This window comes from Pipistrellus kuhlii, unplaced genomic scaffold (genome assembly GCF_014108245.1).
Source record: "Pipistrellus kuhlii isolate mPipKuh1 unplaced genomic scaffold, mPipKuh1.p scaffold_m20_p_8, whole genome shotgun sequence".
In the NCBI taxonomy this organism is placed as follows: Eukaryota; Metazoa; Chordata; class Mammalia; order Chiroptera; family Vespertilionidae; genus Pipistrellus; species Pipistrellus kuhlii.
Window position 1 is genome coordinate 38,486,968 of NW_023425584.1, and position 17,955 is coordinate 38,504,922.

Sequence of the window (17,955 nt, forward strand, 5' to 3'; positions counted from 1 at the left end):
TGCAGGTGACAAATAGTTGGGAGTAATTGTTAGTATGTCTGGAGACAGAATTAAAGAATGTTAGATAACTGGGAAAATAAGAACAGAGTATTATTTGTGAAGTTTTGTAAAAAAAAAAAAAAAAAAAATTACTGCAAGCTACAGGTCAAACATAATCTTATTCAGATGAAAAACAAACAAAACAAACTTCTAATTGCTTGGCTGACTGACCTAAACCAGGAAACAACCTTAGAGAACTTAATATTAGAAATGGTTTCTAGATCTCTAGTCTTACAGATCAGACAACATGGGTTATTTTCAACCCCATATAGATAAGTTATTTAGTAAACTGCAAAGCATCATGTGAATATTACTATGACTTGTTTAGGTAGAAATTCCCAACAGTTCCCTTCTCAAACTCTACAGAAAAACTACTTGAACTAGAATTATTCCACAGCTGTCAACATACCTAGCAGAAAAAAAAACAAAAGGATAAGAGACAGGTTTTCCAATGGAATGGATGGTCCTGTGTGACAGTGAGTTTATATCAACACGAAGTATGAAGTGAAAGCTAGATGTCCACTTTCAAAAAATATAAGAAATCTTTAAGCAACAATTAAAATGCCTTTCTATTGTAAAATTCTATTCTTATTAAGTTATGTTAGACAAATTTAATATCTATTTTAGTAAAAGTTCACATTTTAGGTGTCAATTTTTACCCAGTAGTGTGGCTCAGTGATTGACTGTTGACCTGTGAACCAGGAGGTCACTTGGTCAGAGTGCATGACTATATGGTGGGCTCAATCCCTAATGGGGGGCTTGTAGGAGGCAGCAGATCCATGATTCTCTCTCATTATTGATATTTCTATCTCTCTCTCCCTCTCCTTTCCTCTTGCAGCAATCAATAAAAACACTTATATAAAAAAAGGTGTCCATTTTCATTTTATATAGCGCCGTCCCTATAATTGTGCAGGATTCTTCATTTGTCATGATCCAATGAATAGTTTTTGTCTCTTTTAAGTGAGGCAGAAATGAAGACTGTAAAAGCTTTAGAAGTCCATTTATACATAACTAGAGGCCCGGTGCATGAAATCCGTGCACAGGGAGGAGGGTGTCCCTAAACCTTGCCTGTACCCTCTCACAGTCTGGGAACCCCACAATTGATTGCCCCAAAGAGGTAGGTCCCACACACCCAGCCCCAGCTCTTAGATGCATCGCCCCAAAATTGTATCGCTCTGCCTACCTGGCCAGGGCTCTACGATGGATCATCCCCACAGAGGGAGGCCCTATCCACCTGCTGCAGCCTGCTGGTTGGTGGGCCGTGCCTCCCTCTTTGGGGTGATCGTGGAGCCTCCGGATTGATCGATTGCCCCACCAGCCAGTGGTCCGAGCCTCTTTCTGCAGGGCGATCATGAGGCAATCACATCACACCTGCCCCGGACAATCACATCACACCTGCCTTGGCTGGCCTGGCAACAGTGGATGTCATAGCATGGTCATCAGGAAGGTTGTCCAGAAGGAAGTGAGGAAGGTTGTTTGGCTGTCTGGTCTAATTAACCTATTACACTTTTATTATAATAGATAATCTATTAGCTGCTTAACACTAAATATGTCTTTCACTGCTGATGACAAAAAAGGCAATGTACAGAAGGAACTGCTTTAATTATCGGCTCAAAAGATTTTTTAACTATCAAAGATTTATTAACTGTTACATAAAGGATACACTAGAAACTTAGGTATTCCTCTCCAAAACAGTTTCTCCAGAATATGATTTCTTATTGTTATATAAGATAACCATGATAGCCAATTTTACCTTTTGTTTTTTTCCTTCAATTACTTTAATCTGGGCCTCAGTCTGATTCTCCAGGCAAAGTTTCTTCACTCTATTCAACTCCTGAGAAACATTCTGCCAGAGTTCCAAAACATAATTTTTTTCCTATAAAACAAAAATATTTGAGAACTCATTAAATTATTAGCAGGCTATTTATGGCATAGTACAAATTAACCATATTCTTTTGCAGAATAAATTCTTGTATAAAAGTCATAAAATTAAAAGAACATGGACAACAGTATAATGTTTGTGGGGGAGAAGGGAGTGGGTGGGGTGGCAGAGGGTATAGGGGGATAGATGATGTGAGAAAGTAAAAATAAAGAAAAAATAGAACTTATGTAAAGATGGTATAATTATAATATTTTTGATGATATGAAGATGTATTAATAATTTAGAGAATAAAACAAAAGGTGAAAATTTCTTTGAATTTTATTTATTTATTTTGATTTCATAGGCAAAATTAAAGCTCTTAGATCAGAGATAGAGATGAAACCACTCTCCTTGTTCTTCAACAGAGGATAAGCCTTAGAAATTACTGACAAAGAAAATTGCCCCTCGCAAAGTACAAGACTTTTTTTTTGTAATTGTAAATGTAATAAATGTAGAAAATTGGGAAAATACAGAAAAAGAAAAGAATTACCTATAATCTTACCAGTTGATAGTAAATATTGCTAACATCTAGATATAATATTTTTAATAAATGATAGATGTATTGATATTTATAAATGTGATTTTTGAAGAGAATCTTATTTTTCTTTTAATAATATTGGAAATGATACAGTTTAATGTTTGTATTATACTACTAGAGGCCCGATGCATGAAGATTTGTGCCAGAATGGGCTTTCTTTCCCCTGGCTGCCAGCACTGCCTTCACTCTGGCCAGAGCCGCCTTTCTGCCTTCCCACGCTGCCCCACCGGCAGGCACTGAGTGCCTGCATATGCAAATTAACCCATCAAAGATAATTTGCATACTTGCTCCTGATTGGCTGGTGGGTGTATTGAAGGTACAGTCACTTTGCATCTTACTCTTTTATTAGTGTAGATTTTCACCTGGCCTTTTATAACAAGAAGCTTCTCAAATCATTATTCTTTCAATATAGCAATTCTCAAAGTGTGCTTCAGGGGTCCTTGAGGTAAAAATTCTCTTCATAACAATATAAACATACTATTTGCCTTTTTTATTAATCTTCTGATGAGTACACAGTGGAGTTTCCTGAAGTTTATATGATGTGCTTTGTGATGCTGTCATCACTGATGGCTACTGGAATGTGGTCCCATGCTTCCATTTGTTTTCAAAAACATGTTTAAATTTGAAATACAATAAATACTAATAGGTACATAACCTACAAACACAAAAATATCTTTGGGGTCCTCAATAATTCTTAAGCATCCTGATGAGGAGTCACTGAGAAACACTAAAGGAGCATGTGGTAAGCACTGTTTTTTTTAATGCTCTCTCTGGGGCCATTGGCATAGAGTCCCTTAGCAAGTTGATGGCAGAGTCTGGAAAAAACTTTTGTAGGGAAATTTATAGCTAATCTGCTTTCCTCTTTTTGAGTGCTCAAACTTGGACCTCACCAAATAATCTACTAAATAACTGATCCAAATGTAGCAAAAAAAGTGGGGCCATCTTCAGAGATATGAAAGGAGACCAAGCTGGATATAGATGGAAAGGTAAAGAGAGGGAAGACAGGAGGAGAAAAGGGTACGAAATGAGAGTATAGTTTTAAAAAGAAAGTAAAAAAAATGTTAAAAAAGAATAAGTAATTTTCAAGTTTTATAAAATCTAGCATTGGACATTATTAAAACAAAACTACTATGAGAGAGATGTTTTTAGAGACATCTTATTTTGTTTATTTGATTTTGTTTTTTGAAACTACAATATAGCAGTTTGAAACTACAAACTACTATATATTTAGTTTACATAAACATTTGTAAGTCCTTCCTGATAACACTAGTCTAGAACAAAGTAAAAAAATGACTCCCTCATTTTTCCCCCTCCTATTACTTTTTAAACTCAAAATACATGCTCCTTACCAAGGTAAATATAGCTGGCTGATTAATCTACAATATCACTTTCATAAGTAAACAATTCCAAGTAATAAAAAATATGACTCTTCATAGATAACCATAAAATCTAAATTGTAATACAGAATTTCTAATCCCTTATATAAATGAAGAAACTGAGGTAACACAGCAAGAAAGTAGAATAGGGATTCAAATCCATACAGGAGATGAGATACCTCAGATATAAAATTATAAATTAGAATAAAATTTCCTTAGGTATAATCACAAAAAATTAGTATAGAAAACAGGATATATAGAACATGGCTTCCCAAATAGTTCAATTTCTATGAGGATAAAACAAGAAAAAATGTAATTCTATAATCTATGTAAATGAAAGACAACAGTATCAGAAGAAAACCCAGAAAAATAAAAAACATAAATTTACAGAAATAGATAACTAATGATTTTTTTCTTTAAAAATTTCCTTGATGTTAAATATTTTATAAGATAAATTCATGTTAAAAGCTTTATGATTCAATTAAATCTATAATAATAAAAGCATAATATGCTAATTAGACCTGATGGCCCAACAGTGGAACAACTGTCCGGACGACCTTTTGGATAAAGCTGGGACTGTGAGGACTGAGCCCCTTGCACAAATTTCATGCATCAGGCCTCTAGTTAATATATAATGATTAACATAGATTTAAAAAAGTATATTTTTATTGATTTCAAAGAGGAAGGGAAAGGGAGAGAGAGGTAGAAACATCATTAATAAAAGAGAATTATTGATTGGCCACCTCCCACATGCTCGATGCCACTGGTGATCAAGCCTACAACTTGGGCACGTGTCCTGACCAGGAATAAAACTGAGACCTCCTGGTCTCAACTTCTGAGCCACACCAGCCCAGGCAATTAACACAGAATTTTATAAAGTCTCGGTTTACTCAGGATATAATTTAAAAATATATAAATGTCACTTACTTTATTTGCTAGTTGTAACTGTTCTTGAAGATTCCTGACTGTTTCATCATCTATATATATATCATTTCCCGTCTCTGTGTCAAAGGGAAGGGCCTCCAACTGTTTTACAACAGCATCTTTTAATTCACTGTGCAACCTTTGGAACAAACAGTTAACACGGTAATAATATAAATTAATTTTAGTAATAGTAATTAATATTTAAGGTTAATGAAACAAACATTTGGGTAAAAAAATCATTTTTTACATAAAAAATCATTTTTAAGCAGGCCAAAATAATTAGAAGTGTTTAATCGCCATTAAATACTGTGTGATAAGAATGAAAATTATCTTACAATTTCAAAAGCATTAAATTGGTCATAATGAATTCAAGTGTAACCAGTTTGCGTTTTTAAAATTTCAAAAAGGTAAAATTCAGATACTGTACCTTATTAATTGATAAAACAAGACATTCAGAAAAATATTTAAAATGTGATAGTATTTTTATACAGTCAATAAAATGGAAACGGGATATGAAATCTTATAGAATTATTTGTTTTCTTCATTGTGTTTCACAAAGCTTATTTGACCTCTTCCTCATTTTAGTTAATAAACAGAGAATAAAAGTGATGCTAGTTATAAAATCAAGAATATTGAGGCTTTATTTTTCAGCACCTTCTTACATAAGCTTGATCATAATTCTGAAAACCTTAAATTCAATTTATTCAACTTAATTTGAAGTAGAATTTAAGGTTTTCAGAATTATAGTCAAGCAACCTAGAGAGTATTGTGCTAAATGAAATAAGCCAGTCAGAGAAAGATAAGTACCTTATGATTTCATTTATATGTGGAATCTAATGAACAAAATAAACTAACAAAGTGGAGACAAACTCATGGAGGGAAAGTCAGAGGGAGAGGTTGGGAGCACTGTGTGAGAAGGGTAAAGGGATTAAGCAAAAAAGAAAAGAAAAACTCAACACAGAGAACAGTGTGGTGATTGCCAGAGGGAAGAGGGATGGGGAGAGGTAGAAGAAGATAAAGGGAGAATAAATGGTGATAGAAGGAGACTTGACTTGGGATAGTAAACATACAATATACAGATGATGTACTACAGACTTATATACCTGAAACTTATATAATTCTATTAACCAATGTTCATCAATAAATTCAATTAAATATTCATATTAAACTAAATTATAGATCCTACTTTGAAACAACTAAAAGAAAGCACAGGAAGGTACATATTAATAGACTAAGTGTTTTATTTTAAAATGATATAAATTTAGAAGAAAAAAAAGTTTTATAATATCAGAAAAACTTCAAATCAATTCATTAACTATAAGCAGAAAATATTCACAATAAACACATAAAATAAAACTAAAAATTAACATATTGTTACAAATACATATATCTATAAAAAAAACTTAAAAAAAATGACAAATACAAAATTCAAGATAGTGTTAACCTCTTACAGAAGGGAAGGATGGGATAGAGAAGGAATACATGGATAGATGTATCAATTTGGGAACACAGTAGCTCTTAAGTTGGATGAGTACTTGACCAGTTTTTGTTTTATCAGTATATTTTATAACACACATACTATACGCTATACTATTAATAATTGCTAACATTATATGGTGCTCATTATGTACCATATTTCATGTACTTTGTAGACAAAAAGAAAACTACAGTACAAAGAGATTAAGTAACTTATCCAAGGTCACATAGCTAGTAATAGAGCTAGGAATTAAATAAGAAATCAGGCCCAAGAGACCACATTCATAACCAGTATACCACATAAATAAAATATTAAATAACAAAAAAATTTAATCTAAGACAATAATAAAGAAACAATAGTAATTGATATACCTTTCATTTTCCTTGATGACACTTTCAAGTTGTAGTTTCATCTCACCCACTTGTTTCTGAAAGAATAAAATATAGTTGTAGTCATACATTTCCCAATTAGATCTCTATGAAGTCTCCATTCGTTTGAAAGCAATCATATTCTATCACACTAGTCTTCCAAAAAGAAATAAGTATTCTTTACTCCTAACAAGCAATCTTAAATCTGAATATTTTAATAATATACAAATCTGAGGAAACATTCATTTTGAATCGCATATAAATAAAAGTATTTTACAAATACATTAAGAAAATTATAAATGTAATTCCTATGACTTGTAGATGTTTATAGAAAAACAGATATAAGATATTCCTCATTATGTCACTATAACAAATATCAGATGCTCCCTATACCGTGAATACATATTTTAATTAATTCATCTTAGTTTAAGTGAAGCCCATGTAAGTGCTTGTATTTCAAAAGTAAAATGTTAATGGTAAAAAAGAAAATATGTGAAGATCTTCTTTAGCATTATTTCATTCAGGCTCCGATTCACTACTTTTATTAACTGTCTAAACTCTGCACTACGCAAGGCTGCTATGTAAACCAATGTAGTCACTAACATATACTTTAGTAGGGAAGAGGGTTAAAAAATGACTAAAATACAAAGAATAAAATATAGACTGTAAAGGGAATGAGATAAAGCCAGGGTTAAATTTTCTCTAGGGGATAAAAGGATAACAGAAGTTCAATGGGAAAGAAAGGGCTTTTCAAGTAGGGAGAAATGTAAGTAACAGCAAAGAAGCAAAAAAAATATATAACCCACTGGGAGTAAATGAGAAGTGAAAAACTGGAAGAAGGCCATGTAAAATCAGTTAAAACAAAAATGCAACCAACTCCTGATCTGCCCAATTGTCTTGATTGGGCACCTAGCCTAAAGAAGAGGAGGCAGCCTGGAGGAATCTGGCAAGGGAAGGTGGGAGAGGTGATGCTCCCAGCCTTTCTCTCCACTTCCTGCCAAAGAAGCTGAAGGCAGCTTGGCCCAGAAAATCAGTCCCAGCTAATTCTACCTACAAAGTTGGCTCAAAAAGTGAACCTTTCCCAGCTCCCTGCTGTGCCTGAATCATGGAAGAAATTTACTACCAGATAATTGAGAACTGACCATACATGGAACAATGGCAGTGAGAGATAAAATTAAAAAGACAGGTGGCAGGTTTTGAATGTCACACTATCTAGGAGGTCTAGATTTTATTTAGTGTAGCAATTATTCCCACTTTGTAATTTAAAAAAAAATAGATCTTTAAAAGTTGCAACAATGTCAGAATATCTTGAAAGGTATTTATTACTCAAACAATTCCAATTATGTGGAAGCTGAGTGAGTGTATTAGCTAGGATTACAGCCACACTAAAAATCTGAAATATTTTTTAGTGTAAAATATTTCAAATTACTTAGAGGTTGGAAGGAAACTAAATCTCATATCATCAAATTTCCCTCTATTATTTACATTTTCTGGAAGAAAAAAAAAATATATATATATATTTTTTGGTAATTTTTATCTTTTTTTAAATGTGATTTTATTGATCTCAGAGAGGAAGAGAGAGGGAGATATAGAAACACCAATGATGAGAGAGGATCATTGATCGGCTGCCTCTTGCATGCCCCCCACTGGGGATCAAGCTTGAAACCCAGGCAAGTGCTCCTGACCAGGAATCAAACCCAGGACACTTCAGTCCGCAGGGCGACACTCTATCCACTGAGTCAAACTGGCTAGGGTGGTTTCATATAGAAAACTATAGTGATACTTCTCTTGCTTTCAAGATATACTATTTTTGACTGGGTCAATAAGATAAATAAGTACCAGTTCTAATAATAATATCTATGTGAACAACTGTTCTCAGAAGAAGCTATCAGCATCTTTTTATCTATCTAAAAGTAGCAACTATTCTTATCACAGACCCTTGGGCTTTCAGCTTCTCTCTTCATTAATTCAGTAATCACTCTCAGATGGAGAATGCCAAATGGAAAAATGAAGTTAAACACCTTCGTAAAATAGCTGATTAAAGAGATACATAAATCAGATACATTATGAAAATTTAAAATTTCAAACAGTTTAATTTCAAGATAACAAGCTATTCCACTTTATAACAATTGAAACTATATGTCATTACAGCAATTCCAAAAGAGGGAATCCAGCAGAAGCACATTGGTCCTAAGAATAAAAGCATAATGCCATTTGTGCAAAAGAGGGCTTTCTGTTGCTACTGTCAATTAGAAAGATTAAAAGACATTACTATGGTTGGCTCAAAACTTAAATGACCACAGGCATATTTTCTTCTTTTTGCATTACATTAAGGGAACCCTGCTACCCTGTCACAACTAAACTGACTTAGGGATTAGTATCTGAGCCAAACAAAAAGATGAGTATATTAACACTAAGGCCATCACTTCTTTGTGGGCTTCACTGGAACATATAGCATCTATTTAAGAAATGCTTCTACTGTGTGGTTAGCCAACAATCAGAAAGGTTAAAATTTGCGAGGAAAATGAAAAAAAAAAATCAAATAAAAGAAAGATGACAAATATTATAATATGTATACTCTAAAACTGTAGCTAACTAAAATTCAGATAGTATCCCAAATAATGATGTGCTATACCTCTAGTTCTCCATGAACCTGCTATATGCCCTAATCTTAAAAATGCTGAGACCCATGATAATATGTCGGTATGGACAGCTTCCTTGGTTTCTTCACTCCCCTTCACTCCTAAAATAAACTCTAATTACTAAGAAGTTTTAGAAAAAACCTGCCACAGCTTAGTCCTACATTAGAAGTGGATCAATAATGTTTAAAACCTGATAGACATAATATTTGAAATTGGGGAGAAAATTCAGAAACCATATAATGGGGAATATGGATAAAGAGAAAGATCTAAAAAGATGTAATGGTTTTAGGTATTTCTAGGGGGAAAATAAAGATGTAAGCAAATAATGGATTAATGAGTGCTTCTACCCATCCAAGAGATGCTCCTGCCAGGGAGCAGGAGCAAGGAAACACTGGATTAAAAAATAGGCCAGCCAAAACCGGTTTGGCTCAGTGGTAGAGCGTCGGTCTGCGGACTGAAAGGTCCCAGGTTCGATTCCGGTCAAGGGCATGTACATTGGTTGCGGGTACATCCACAGTAGGGGGTGTGCAAGAGGCAGCTAGTTGATGATTCTCTCTCATTGACGTTTCTAGCTCTCTATCTCTCTCCCTTCCTCTCTGTAAAATATCAATAAAATATATTTTTAAAAAAAATAGGCCAAAGATAATTTACACTCACACACACACACACACACACACACACACACACACTCACACACAAACGCACGCACATGCACACACACCGAAAGCTAAATATTTTCTTCCTTATCAATTTTTTTAAATATTTCTTTTTTTAAATATATTTTATTAATTTTCCACAGAGAGGAAGGGAGAGGGATAGAGAGCGAGAAACGTCCATGAGAGAGAAACATCGACCAGCTGCCTCTTGCACATCCCCCACTGGGTATGTGCCCGCAACCAATGTACATGCCCTTGACCGGAATCGAACCTGGGACCCTTCAGTCCCCAGACCGACGCTCTATCCACTGAGCCAAACCGGTTTCAGCCCTTATCAATTTTTTTTAAAAGGGAGTCTTATTTTACTTTTTCTTTTCTTATAATACAATAGTACAAAAAGCTTGATAACTATGATGTCATACCTGATAGTGTTTCAGCTGCCCATTTAGCTCTTCCAGATGCTTATCATACTCAGTAATAAGAGGTGCTGAAAAGCTAAAGAAAAAATACCAAAAAAGGCATACTTTATTTAATCTGATTTAATAGATATGTAACTTGTGAAATAAATTATACATCTAAGACCTTTACTATTCTTAATATCATTTTCCCCATAGCAATCAATACTTTGCCTTTTCCCCAAATCAGTTCTTACCCTTAGCTAAATTAATATTCTGTGCTGAATAATTATTTGTCTTGGGAAGATGACCTGGGCACTGCAGGACATTTAGTGGCATCCCTGGCTTCCACCCAACAGATAACAGTAACACCCTCACCCTTCATAGCTGTGACAAGTCATTGTCAAATATCGGGGGAGGAGACAGAAGCAAAAACACCCCAGTTGAGAACCACTCTTATAGACTAAGATACTGGCTTTTTTCCCCCTTTTCAATTCAATGACACATAACTCAGATTTGATTACTGTATAGCAGATTACAAAATAAACATTCCTAATTCTATGGGAATTATTTTGACAATAATTAAATATAATTAAGAAAATAACATTTTTCTGGTAACTCAGCCTTACCTTTGGTCAACTACTAAGTTTCCTAATATGTCACCTCCCTCTCCTTTGAAAGCAGCTTTCTATAAGAGAGAATACTGATTCTTAAAATGTTTTCTCAGATCATTCTAGCCAAAACTGACAGTGGTATAAAATTAAATACAATTAAAATTTTTATAACTGTAGAAACTCTATTCATGCAATTAAAACAGAGAGAAAAAAATCATTTTTAGATTTGGTAAATTTTAAAACCTATACATAGTAAAAATTTTGGCATACTAAAAAACAGGAATAACTTTCTCAAATTATTAAAAAAATATATTGACCAGAAACCTACATCAATTATTATTCTTCACAGTAAAACATTAGAAACAATGCCTTAAATTAATGTAAGTATGCTCTCTACTGTTAAATGAACTATCTTATAAAGGTCTTTTCTTATGGGTATACTAGAGGCCTGGTGCATGAAATTCGTGCACAGGTAGAGTCCCTAGGCCTGGCCTGCAATCAGGGCTATCTGTGGGGTGACCAGGGGCCCCCCACTGACACCTGCCACGGCTGGCCTGGTGCCACCTGCTTGCCGGTCCTGCCTCCTGCCAATGCCGCTAGTTGCCTCCCTCTGCGGGTGACTGGCAGGGTGATTGAGGAAGCCCCCTGCTAACAACCGCTGTGGCTGGCCTGGAGCCTGCAGGCAGCTCCTGTGCTGAGCATCTGCCCCCTGGTGGTCAGTGTGCATCATAGAGACTGATCATTCTGCCGTTTGGTCTATTTGCCTATTAGGCTTTTATTATATAGGATGATTCTGAGAGTACGCATCAGTCAGTTCTAATACTCCCACAGGCTGTATAGAGAGTTGTTCTATATCTTTGTCAATAGTTGGATTCATGGCTTTCACTTTAGTCAGTGGGTATGCAGTAGCATCTCACTGCAGTTTTTTTTTTAAATATATTTTATTGATTTTATACAGAGAGGAAGGAAGAGAGATAGAGAATTAGAAACATCGATGAGAGAGAGTCATCGATCAGCTGCCTCTTGCACACCACCTACTGGGGATATGCCCGCAACCAAGGTACATGCCCTTGACCGGAATCGAACCCGGGACCCTTCAGTCCCCAAGCCGACGCTCTATCCATTGAGCCAAACTGGTCCCGGCCTCACTGCAGTTTTAATTTGCAAGTATCTGACAATAAAATTGAATACCTTTTCATAAATTTATTGGCTATTGTCAGGGACATGTTCCAGTCTTTTGCCTATTTTTCTGGTATTGATTTGAAGAGATCCTTTATATATTCTAACATGAATTTTTCCGAAAATGCAAATATGTTTTGCCATTCATAATCCGCTTTTACTTTCTTTGGTTTAATATTGCCTCCCCTCTGACTATTGCAATCCATGCAGTGAAAGGCAAGACGTTATGACCAGTGGGACCTTGAGAAGCCACATGTTCTGAAGAGTCAGCTGCAGGAGGAACTTTAAGCAGTAACATTATACTATCATTAAAAATAAGAGCTGGGAATAAAGATATGATTATATGACTATAAGAATGGTACATGGAAGAGAAGAATGTATACTTTCAGAGAATTCAAGGAGCTATTATTTCACCATAGAATACACTATTAAGTAAGGGTAGATGTGTTCCTACTTGGTTACCGTTAGGCTTTAAGGAATAATAATCACAATTCATAATGTAGGTAATCTAATGGGCTGACTATTTTATCTGGTAAAATCATCTTTCATAATCAAGTTAGCCATAGATTCCAGGAGATACCGGTATGATGCAACACATTGCCCAGAAGCCTTCTCAGGATTTAAAATGAATCTTTTGTTTGAATCCCCCGTTCAGGCATCCTATCTAATAAAGAGATAATATGCAAATTGACCATCACTCCACCACACAAGATGGCCATCTCCATGTGGACACAAGATGGCTGCCACAAGATCACTGGCAGGGGAGGGCAGTTGGGGGCGACCAGGCCTGCAGGAGAGGGCAGCTATGGGCAACCAGGCCTGCAGGGAAGGGCAGTTGTGGGTGATCGGGCTTGCAGGGGAGGGCATTTGGGAGCAATCAGGCCAGCAGGGGAGCAGTTTGATGTCAACCAGGTTGACAGGGGAGTGGTTAGGGGGCGACCAGGCTGGCAGGAAGAAGCAGTTATGGGGCAATAAGGCAGGCAGGCAGGTGGTTAGGAGCCAGCAGTCCCAGTATATGAGAGGGATGTCTTATTGCCGGTTTAGGCCTGATCTCTGCCTAAATTGAAGAGGGTGCAGGTCTGGCTAAGGGACAACCCTCGCCTCCCCCCCACCCCTGGGCACAAATTTTATGTACTGGGCCTCTAGTATTTAAATAAAAACATACAACCAAGGAAAGAAATATTTAAAACAATGCCATGCATTATATACTACTTTGAGCTAGTCTATGCTTCTGTCATAATCTATGAAAACTCTGGTAGTTAAAGTTTACAACTGGCTGTATATTGAGAAACAACTTTAGAATGTGTCAAAACAAAAATGAATTCTCATTTCAGAACTCAAACACACTATGAATATGTAAACTCCAACTCTAAAAAAAAAAAAAAAAAAAAAGGGCAGTTTCTATGGTCAAAGAATTTACATTCATTAAGCAAAAACAAGCTTTTCTCCTTACAGGCATCAAAATTTTAGGTAAAATTTCAAACTAAGTTGCTGTAGGCAACTTCACATGAAAATAATCCAAAGTAGAATTTATTTCAATTCATATTTATACAGATATATTTATAACCAAAGTAAACCAGTTTGTTAGACCTTCATTTACATACCTGCACTGTTGAATATTTGGAAACATTTTCCATTTGACACAGCCTAAGAACTTCGTTTAGTCTTTGAGCTGAGAAAACAACAACAAACAATTTGTAGTTCATAGGGTAATGTTCAATTTTTAAAAACTAGAAATAAAGACGTTATTATTTGATATAGCCAATGCAAAACTGCTAGCCTCCACTACTTCTTAAAATAAAATGAACCATCATTTTCAACACAGTCACGGGGCAGGGGGGGTGGGCGGCAAGGGCATGAGTCGGGGGGTGGGGGGACAACGGGGCGATAAGGACACATATGTAATACCTTAATCAATAAAGAAAAAATAATTTAAAAAAATTTATCACACCACTTTGAGTTTAAGAATAGGACCCCTCTTACACACCTAAACCAACTATTGTCAATAAGAAAAAGAAGAACAGCTGCAAAGAACCAATTTTTCTGATCTCATAAATTTTAATTTTCTCTCTCCCCTAGCTTTCTCAAAAAAATATTCTGCACATTCTTTTTAAATTCCTGCTACTAGAAGTAAAAGAAGTTGAAGAGATTACTTTTAGCCATATTCTTTAGAACTGTTAAAATCTGCTGCAATTCTTTTTCAGGACAAACTTCCACATTGAGGAGAAACTGCAGGATGAAGAATCCAAATTAAGCCAGAGTGAGCAGGAGACAAAAAGGAGGTCCAGTAAGTACAAGGTGGATATTTTAATTCACAGTAATACACAGCACTTGATAAATTTACAATACTCATTCTTTCAATACCACCCAGAATTGGAAAGAAATAAAACTATATTTATAAGATGAAATGATCATCTATGTAGAAAATCTAACGGGCTTTACAATAATAAAACTACTACAACTAATTAGTGTGTTTAGAAACACAATTGGCAAAAATAAAGACTTCTCTATAGTAGCAATGATAAATAAAAAAAAATGAAGGTAAAAGTATAATTCTATTTACAATATTATCAATATCAAAACAGCATTATATCTGATAAAAAGTATGTAAAACCTACTAATATATACTAAAATACCAGTATTTCTGAGAGAAATTAATGAAGCAATATTTCAATGGATTTCAACTATTTCAAATATTTCAATTTTTAAAAATATATATTTTATTGATTTTTACAGGGAGGAAGGGAGAGGGAGAGAGAGTTAGAAACATCGATCAGCTTCCTCCTGCACACCCACTTCTGGGGATGTGCCCACAACCAACATGCCCTTGACAGGAATTGAACCTGGGACCTTTCAGTCTTCAAGCTGACACTATCCACTGGGCCAAACCAGTTAGGGCAGATATATAACCTTTTTTTTTTTTTTAATATATTTTATTGATTTTTTACAGAGAGGAAGGAAGAGAGATAGAGAGCTAGAAACATTGATGAGAGAGAAACATCGACCAGCTGCCTCTTGCTCACCCCCTTCCAGGGATGTGCCCGCAACCAACGTACATGCCCCTGACCGGAATCGAACCTGGGACTTTTCAGTCCGCAGACCGACGCTCTACCACTGAGCCAAATCGGTTTCGGCAGATATATAACTTTTAATTGATCAGATAACTCAATATAATCTACACAAATTGATCAGTAGTTTCAATGCAATGCCTATCAAAATCCAAGCATCTGTTTTTTGTAGACATTGACAAGCTGCTTCTAAAATTTATATGAAAATGCAAAGGACTTAGGATAGCCAAAACAACTGTGAAAAAGAGCACACTATCTGATTTAAAGACTTACTATAAAACTTCAAAAATATTAATGGATCAGAATTAAGTCCAGAAATGGACCTACACAAATACAGACAACTGATTTTTAACAAAGGGCAAAGGTACCCCAATGGGGAAAAGATATTCTTTCTATTGGGCATCCATATGCAAAACAATGAGCCTCAATCCTTACAAAATTCAACTCAAAATGGGCCATAGATCCAAATTTATAACTTAAAACTACAAAACTTCTAGAAAAAAAAAGAAAAAACACAGAAAAAAAATCTTTGCACCCTTGGTGTAAGCAAAGATTTCTTAGATGTAACACAGATCCATAAAAACACAAATTGAGGAATTGAACTTCACCACACTTAGAAAGTTCTGTTCTGTGAAAGACACTGTTAAGAGAATGAAAGGAAAAAATGAGTCCATCCCCACTGTCCATAATCACCACTACAAGAACGAATTCTTCATTTCTTAGTTTGATACACAAGTTCCTCTGAACAGATCCCTAAGAACTATCAGATCTCTCTTCTCAGATGGAAATGGAAGACTAGTGTCCTGCAAATATGCTAAAAGTTTACTAGAAGCCTGACTGGGTGTGGAACTGCCAGTGGTTATGATGTGTAAAGTTGACACTTTATCATGTGGAGTTGCCAGATGAAAAGTACCAAATCACAGTGTCTTGAGCGAGACTCTCAAATCCCAATGGAACAAATGAAAAGAGGCAATCAAGTTCCATAGAACCCAATGTAGAGAATGCCAGAGATGGGATGAGTTCTTCACCACTGGTCTATAATGCTTCCAAAATGAAGCCTACTGTTCCCCTCCATCCCCCCTTATCTTCCTGGTTGCTCTCCACCTCTTTCTCCCAAACCCCCTAATCTCCAATCTCATTATACTGACCTTAGTTCATTTCTTACCTGGATAAGTCACCGAACCGCACTGTGCTATAATACATGCTCCTCATAACAGCCACATTGGGCTTTCAAAATCCCAATCTGATCATGCTATTCTCAGTTGATTTTCCCCCCCCCAGTGGTTCCTGGAACCTGTGCAATGGTCCGAACTCCTGAACATAGCAGACAAGACTGTTGACCATCTATCCCCATTCTTCCCTTTCAGCCGCACTTGTCATTTCTCTAGATAAAGCACATTCCATCCAAGCTAATTTCCTTGCAAGTTGTTAACTAAGCACATTTCTAACCCCCTCAATGCTGCAAATACTGTTCTATTGGGGATGTCTAGTAAATTCATATTAGCACTTCAAATTCCAGCCCAATGGCACCTTCCTTGACCACAGTTAATAATAAGCCTGTTATTATTAGTATTAACTAGTATTAAACAATATTAATTAGTGTTTGTTTAGCACTATGTGTCACATACAATCCCAAATGCCTTACATAGTTAAACACTCTTTTCATCACGCCAAGAACCTAGGAAGAAACTTTGGCAAAGGACCTAGCAGTTGCTGCCACTTCAGTGTACTTATGGAATTTACTTATTATTTCCCTCCTTGTTTTAAATTCCTGGATTGTCCTCTTCACATGGTGGCAGCTATGCTTATATGGCTCTGGCACATAACTGAAAAAGGAGGACTTCTATAAATGGCCAAATGGCCAGAGCTGTGCCTCCAGGGTGTAACTTCGGACTGAGAAACCCTGCCCAGAGGTTGCCCTCTCAGGTCCCAGAGCCTGTGAGAAGCATAACAAACATGTTTGGTGTCTAGCTGAGCCCCGGGGAAGCCAAGGGACCTGCACGTATTCACCCAACGGTTCTGCTTTAGTATGTATACACACCTCCTCCTATAATCCCACTAGGCTTTTCTGCAGCGGACTTCTGTAAGTTTCCACACATTTCCAAGAGGCATTCAGAAAAAATATATATTAGTTGGTCCACGATGACATGGAATACTAAGGCTAAGAATTCTCAGGAAAGGAAGAAGGAGCTTACTTTTCTCCCTCAGTGGGTCGGTTTCCTTGGCCATTCGGATGAGATGTGAGTTTGGAGCATTCACCACCTTCCCTTGATTCCTCGACAAGACACGGGGCTCGTGGGGCGGGAAGGCAAACCCGGGGCGCCGCTCCGGACGTTGTTCAGTGCGGTTGTCAGCACCCCACTCCCCGCTCGGGAAGGAGACCTCCGGTTTCAGGTTTGCCGGGGGCGCGCCGAGCGCATTCTGCCCCAGGTCCACACAAATCTCAGCCGGGCGGGACGGGGCGCGGCTGGAGACAGGCGTCCGACGGGTCGCTCCGGTCGCGTCGGGCCACCTAGCGGAGGGAGCGCGGAGGGAGCCGGCGGGCAGCCCGGGGGCGGCGTCCTCCGCGGAGCGAGCGGCGGCGGCTTCAGGACCGACGGCCCGGCCGGGGCGGAAGTCCAGGCGGCCCGCCCGGCGACTTTGAAACCGGTGCCCTGGACCGCTCCTAGGAGACGGGGATGCCGCGTGCGTCCTCACGCGGGCGTCAGCGCCGACGTCATCACGCTGCCTAGCGTTCCCGCACGCCATTGGCTATGTG

General features: G+C 37.0%; 1 protein-coding gene across 3 annotated transcripts in view; it reads right to left on the bottom strand.

Moving 5' to 3' along the window:
- SCLT1 (sodium channel and clathrin linker 1) overlaps positions 1-17,888 on the bottom strand; it is an 81,979-nt gene extending 64,091 nt beyond the window's left edge. For 2 of the 3 annotated variants that reach the window (XM_045576417.1, XM_036424445.2), the window contains exons 1-7: positions 17,393-17,888; positions 13,734-13,801; positions 10,966-11,024; positions 10,364-10,436; positions 6,647-6,702; positions 4,802-4,937; positions 1,793-1,915 (exon numbers count right to left, since the gene is read on the bottom strand). In XM_045576417.1, the coding sequence (XP_045432373.1) occupies positions 1,793-1,915; positions 4,802-4,937; positions 6,647-6,702; positions 10,364-10,436; positions 10,966-11,024; positions 13,734-13,801; positions 17,393-17,426 (549 nt within the window). In that variant the 5' untranslated portion in view covers positions 17,427-17,888. The remainder of the gene's footprint in view (positions 1-1,792; positions 1,916-4,801; positions 4,938-6,646; positions 6,703-10,363; positions 10,437-10,965; positions 11,025-13,733; positions 13,802-17,392) is intronic. The other variant, XM_045576418.1, reaches the window with a different exon arrangement.
- Positions 17,889-17,955: the final 67 nt, after the last annotated feature.